The sequence below is a fragment of the Mchenga conophoros genome, linkage group LG9 (assembly GCF_057382185.1).
Source record: "Mchenga conophoros isolate Kocher_MC1m ecotype Shallow Benthic linkage group LG9, M_conophoros_male_GT1.1, whole genome shotgun sequence".
In the NCBI taxonomy this organism is placed as follows: domain Eukaryota; kingdom Metazoa; phylum Chordata; class Actinopteri; order Cichliformes; family Cichlidae; genus Mchenga; species Mchenga conophoros.
This window is the reverse complement of record NC_140534.1, coordinates 1,177,220-1,183,219: the sequence shown is the minus strand read 5'-3', so window position 1 is coordinate 1,183,219 and position 6,000 is coordinate 1,177,220. Positions and strand designations below refer to the sequence as shown.

The 6,000-nt window shown below is 42.2% G+C and overlaps 1 protein-coding gene across 4 annotated transcripts in view; it reads right to left on the bottom strand.

Moving 5' to 3' along the window:
* Positions 1 to 2,555: 2,555 nt before the first annotated feature.
* The window catches only part of arhgef4 (Rho guanine nucleotide exchange factor (GEF) 4), a 103,743-nt gene continuing 100,298 nt past the window's right edge, over positions 2,556 to 6,000 (bottom strand). For all 4 annotated transcript variants that reach the window (XM_085286126.1, XM_085286127.1, XM_085286128.1 and 1 more), the window contains 3 exons: positions 5,141 to 5,384; positions 4,811 to 4,888; positions 2,556 to 3,869 (listed from right to left, as the gene is read on the bottom strand). In XM_085286126.1, coding sequence (XP_085142252.1) covers positions 3,712 to 3,869; positions 4,811 to 4,888; positions 5,141 to 5,384 — 480 coding nt within the window. In that variant the 3' untranslated portion in view covers positions 2,556 to 3,711. The remainder of the gene's footprint in view (positions 3,870 to 4,810; positions 4,889 to 5,140; positions 5,385 to 6,000) is intronic.

Below are 6,000 nucleotides of genomic sequence, written 5' to 3'. Positions count from 1 at the left end.
TGACTTAGAAGAATGTGAAAATCATTAGATTTATTAGATTGATTTGTATTACATTATACTGCTGATTTACTGTGAATGAGTTACACGGTTTTATGACATTTCATACTGCTGAGTTATAAAGAGAATACTGAGGCCACGGGATCAGGGCCTTGCTTTTCTGATTGTAGAGAGAACCGAGTATACTGCACGAGAGCTTCTCCCCCACCTTTGTTGGAAGCAGGAAAACAGGCAGCCAAGGTCATAACTCAGGCTCACTGAGAGATAGAAAGTATGTGCGATTGTTTTGCCCCCTGAGCTCCAGGTGTTGTGCTAGACAGTGATCGTGATTACCATCCGCAGGAACACGCAGCTGCTTAAAGCTGTAGCGCCCAGATTTCTTACAGCTACTTTCTGCAGCTGATATAAGATGCAGTAAGCTGAACACAGCTTCAACCATCTGTTTGTTGAAAAATAGTAACGGGCCGCATTTTCTTGTTAGTAACTGTAACGGCGTTATAACGATAGGAATAGTAATTAGTTAGATTACTTGTTACTGAAAAAAGTAACGCCGTTAGTAACGCCATTACTTGTAACGCCGTTATTCCCATCGCTGCCCATGATGCACCATCACATTATGAATGTAAATAGTGTGGAGTCAGTGAAACTGTGTGTGTGTAGCTTTTTTCTCATTTATACAGTGGGGCAAAAAAGTATTTAGTCAGCCACCGATTGTGCAAGTTCCCCCACCTAAAATGATGACAGAGGTCAGTAATTTGCACCAGAGGTACACTTCAACTGTGAGAGACAGAATGTGAAAAAAAAAATCCATGAATCCACATGGTAGGATTTGTAAAGAATTTATTCGTAAATCAGGGTGGAAAATAAGTATTTGGTCAATAACAAAAATACAACTCAATACTTTGTAACATAACCTTTGTTGGCAATAACAGAGGTCAAACGTTTACTATAGGTCTTTACCAGGTTTGCACACACAGTAGCTGGTATTTTGGCCCATTCCTCCATGCAGATCTTCTCGAGAGCAGTGATGTTTTGGGGCTGTCGCCGAGCAACACGGACTTTCAACTCCCGCCACAGATTTTCTATGGGGTTGAGGTCTGGAGACTGGCTAGGCCACTCCAGGACTTTCAAATGCTTCTTACGGAGCCACTCCTTTGTTGCCCGGGCGGTGTGTTTTGGATCATTGTCATGTTGGAAGACCCAGCCTCGTTTCATCTTCAAAGTTCTCACTGATGGAAGGAGGTTTTGGCTCAAAATCTCACGATACATGGCCCCATTCATTCTGTCCTTAACACGGATCAGTCGTCCTGTCCCCTTGGCAGAAAAACAGCCCCATAGCATGATGTTTCCACCCCCATGCTTCACAGTAGGTATGGTGTTCTTGGGATGCAACTCAGTATTCTTCTTCCTCCAAACACAACGAGTTGAGTTTATACCACAAAGTTCTACTTTGGTTTCATCTGACCACATGACATTCTCCCAATCCTCTGCTGTATCATCCATGTGCTCTCTGGCAAACTTCAGACGGGCCTGGACATGCACTGGCTTCAGCAGCGGAACACGTCTGGCACTGCGGGATTTGATTCCCTGCCGTTGTAGTGTGTTACTGATGGTGACCTTTGTTACTTTGGTCCCAGCTCTCTGCAGGTCATTCACCAGGTCCCCCCGTGTGGTTCTGGGATCTTTGCTCACCGTTCTCATGATCATTTTGACCCCACGGGATGAGATCTTGCGTGGAGCCCCAGATCGAGGGAGATTATCAGTGGTCTTGTATGTCTTCCATTTTCTGATGATTGCTCCCACAGTTGATTTTTTCACACCAAGCTGCTTGCCTATTGTAGATTCACTCTTCCCAGTCTGGTGCAGGTCTACAATACTTTTCCTGGTGTCCTTCGAAAGCTCTTTGGTCTTGGCCATGGCGGAGTTTGGAGTCTGACTGTTTGAGGCTGTGGACAGGTGTCTTTTATACAGATGATGAGTTCAAACAGGTGCCATTCATACAGGTAACGAGTGGGGGACAGAAAAGCTTCTTACAGAAGACGTTACAGGTCTGTGAGAGCCAGAGATTTTCCTTGTTTGAGGTGACCAAATACTTATTTTCCACCCTGATTTAGGAATAAATTCTTTACAAATCCTACCATGTGAATTCGTGGATTTTTTTTTCACATTCTGTCTCTCACAGTTGAAGTGCACCTCTGGTGCAAATTACTGACCTCTGTCATCATTTTAAGTGGGGGAACTTGCACAATCGGTGGCTGACTAAATACTTTTTTGCCCCACTGTATAGTCTGTGCTTCCCACAACCTTTAATTATAAGTTGTGCAGTGTAACTACATTAAGTGTGAACTGTATAAATTTTCAAAGCAATCTCCCTTTGAACGGTATGAAAAGCAAAGTAATACAGACTTGATACTTTCAGCAGGTTTTTTAATCTATAAAGTGAAAATGTTAGCTTGTACTCCATGTTAGCGTACACATGGTTTTTCGTTAAAGAAGTGAAACTCCAAAAAGAGTGGCATGAAACAAAGTAAAAATCACCCCAAGTTGAAGCGACATGAGTCATTTTAGGAACGTTTAATTTTTGAACAGAAAGGAGTAAGGAGTACATTTCACTAAATGCACTTACAGAGCAATATCGCCGGGCTGCACTGATCTGACATGAGATTATACTGGAAATCAGATACACAGAGCAGGAATAGTGAATACAGGTAGATAAAAGAATGTGTGTTTGTGAGACAGAGAGATGCTGTCAGCATGGCTGCACAATGAAACCAGCTTTAACCAGCAATCAGGTTAAATATAGCAGGGCTCTTCAGAGATAAAAAAATATTCCTCACAGTATTTCTTTTAAGCACATCCATGCATGTCATTGTAAAGCATCCATGACACACTTCAAATGGCACTTCAACAAAGAACAGAAAGAAAAAGAAAATCGAGCGAGTTGCGTACTTTCGTTGACACAGCAGGTATCAGGAGTCGTCGAGGTTCAGACCGTGGAGCCAGAACAGCCGAGAACATGTGCTGAGCCAATTTGTCTTTGGGCTGCGTTTGATATTCGTCAGGAGTTTGCACATTACACCAGAGAAGTACAAAACCAAATCCCAGTGGATCATAATCACGAAACAAAACATAGCTGAAATCATATTTCTGTACATGGAAACAAGAAATGTTGTCTCTTCATAAGCAGACAAGGAACAAATATAAAAACAGATCATCTGGCACTACAAACACTTGGCATCTGTCAAATCATGAAGCAACAGAAGAGAGAAAATAAACAAGGTTTTGTTGACAGGCAACGTCTTCACAGAGACAGCACAGTCAGGAGTCCCACGCTCACCTGCAGCAGTACAGTACTAGTACAGTACTAGTACAATAGTAGTACAGTACTATTACAGTAGCAGTACAGTAGTAGTTTTAGTTCCAATCAGTGCTTGATTCAAGGTCTATTTATAAGTGAACCAAGAGTTTACTCTACCTATCTGACTCATTGTCTCTAGAGGACCATTCCCATGTCTGATTGTTAACCAACATATAAAGTGCTTTCAAAAGATAACATATTCAATTCATATCTATACAATAAATCAATAATTAGAGGATATTATGTGTAGGAATTAAAGAGAGGAAGGGTTAAAAACGGTCTATTCAGGCACGAACAGAGACTCTTTCTCCTTCTCTGTTCCTTTTCTCCAAGGCTTTTTTTTCCTTACAGTTTTTTTACTTCTTGAAGGGCGTCAGTCTGCCAATGTTGTGCCAGAAGGTGGAGGTCTTGCGCTTGGGCTCAGCCAGCATAAAGACCTGCTGCTGGGGCAAAGCAGAGGGGAGAGAGGGGTGTTTCTGCCTCAGGAGGAAGTCATAATAAGGTCTGGACACCGCTGAGGAGAAGACGAACAACAGATTATTACTTATAATACAATAATAATACATTTTATTTATAGGTGCCCTTAAGACCCTCAAGGTCACCTTACAATAGCACAAGAACAATAGCAACAATACAATATAATAAAACATGGCAAAATAAAATATAGACATAAGAGAAAAAAAAGCATGAAAGTATAAAAGCAAGTATAAAAGCTGAGCAACGTAAAAGTGGACTAAGCCCGAATCAATTGTATGCAGTTTTGAATAGATGGGTTTTGTGACGTGATTTAAAAGTGGTGAGAGAGTTCGTGATCTGGTGGAAGTGCATCCAAAGTCTTGGAGCAGAACAGCTAAAGGCTCGAGTCCCATGGTAGTCAGGCGAGCAGGTGGATTTATGAGGTACACCGTAGAGAAGAGAATTACAGTAATCTAAACGGGATGTGACAAGAGCATTGACAAGTATGGCAGTACTGTTTGGAGTGAGTGAGGGACGAAGGCGGTTAATATTACGGAGATGAAAATAGGATATGCATTAGGAAACAAGGAAGGGTTTCATTATGAGGGTCTGAGATTGCATTTGTTGTTTAAATCTAACTCGGTAAAAGTTCAGTATAAACTAAAGTGAGCGGCTATGAATGACAGGGAGACTTCTACAAAGAGCCAAACAGGTGAAACAAGAAAAATATTAGATATACACATAATCTGTTGACATACGCACATGGCAGCAGATCACAAAGTGTGTACTGCCAGGCGTTTCGATTCGTTATCATCTATGGGCCACTTTTTTACCCCTTTGCTCAGTTCCACTGCTGTCCACTGCAGTCGTGTAGGTAGAACAGGTCATTTACTAATTGGAAGGTTTAATCCCTGGCTGCTCCCATCTCCAGTCTGCACAGTATCCTTGGGCAAGATATTGAACCCCAAGTTACTCTACGATAAATTGATTGGTGCATACCTTTGGGTTTCCCAGCTGGATGGCTTTTGCAGGCATTCAACATGGCCTGTTTCTTCTGGACCTCTGTGAGAGTGAACCCTGACAAAAAGAAAATAAAAACAACAGGTTTATTCGTAAGGACACCAGACCGACAGCATTCAAATCAGCTGACAGAAAATGTCCTTGACAAAATGAATTTAAAAATCAGAATTCTGTGAAAGTTTACAGCGTCTGTATCTGTTTAATGCATGTGCCACGACAGTGCTGCAACAAACTTGGATTGCCACCATTATTATCATCCAAATGTTTTAGCATCCATTCATATGAAGACAAACTGAGCACATGTCTGACCTGTCTCGCGGTCTTGCTGGACCTGCCTCCTCTCATCAGTAAAGGCCCGGAGCCAGCGCTCTTTCTGCTCAGGCTTCTTAGCACATAGGAGGTGGACTTCATCACCAGTTAGCGAGCGCAGTTTCAGAGCATTTTTTACGCTGATGTTGAAGTCTTTCTCCTTACCATCCTCCAGATCTATTACTTCCATGTGGTCCATGTCAATCCGGCCCTTGTAGTAAAGCATGTCTCGGCGCAGGAGGTCCTGCAACAATAATGGACAGCAGATTTAAAGAAGGATTTGTTTTGAACAAGAGTAAAAAGAAAAGTAAATGAAAGCATACAGGTTTGTTTTGTTTAGTTTTTTTTGTTTAGCACTGTGTCACCTCAACAGTTCTCAACAGCCCAAGAGAAAACCCTAACAATCACATCACCCCCCATGAGCAACCACTTGGCAACAGCAGAAAGGACAAACTCCCTTTTAACAGGAAGAAACCTCTGACAGAATCAGGCTCAGGAAGGAGCCGCCAACGGCTGTGACCTGTTTGGAGTAAGAGGAGGGAGACTGGTTCACTTCCACTGCATGTCTTTAGTCCTGAGGTAAATAATAACAAATGACTGAATGTTCAAAGGTTGATTCTGTTCATCTGGACGTAGCGTTTTCAGTGGGAGAAGCGTTTCGTCACTAATCCAAGTGACTTCTTCAGTCTCAGCTGACTGCAGGTTTCAATCTTATAAACAGTACATTTGCATAATGACTGAAACCAGCCCACTGAAGGAACAATGGGCTGGGAGGGCAGTTCCTTCATCATAATTATGCAAATTCTCATGACCATTGATCAACAACCAGTGATCAAAGCCCACTGATCAATGGCCATGAG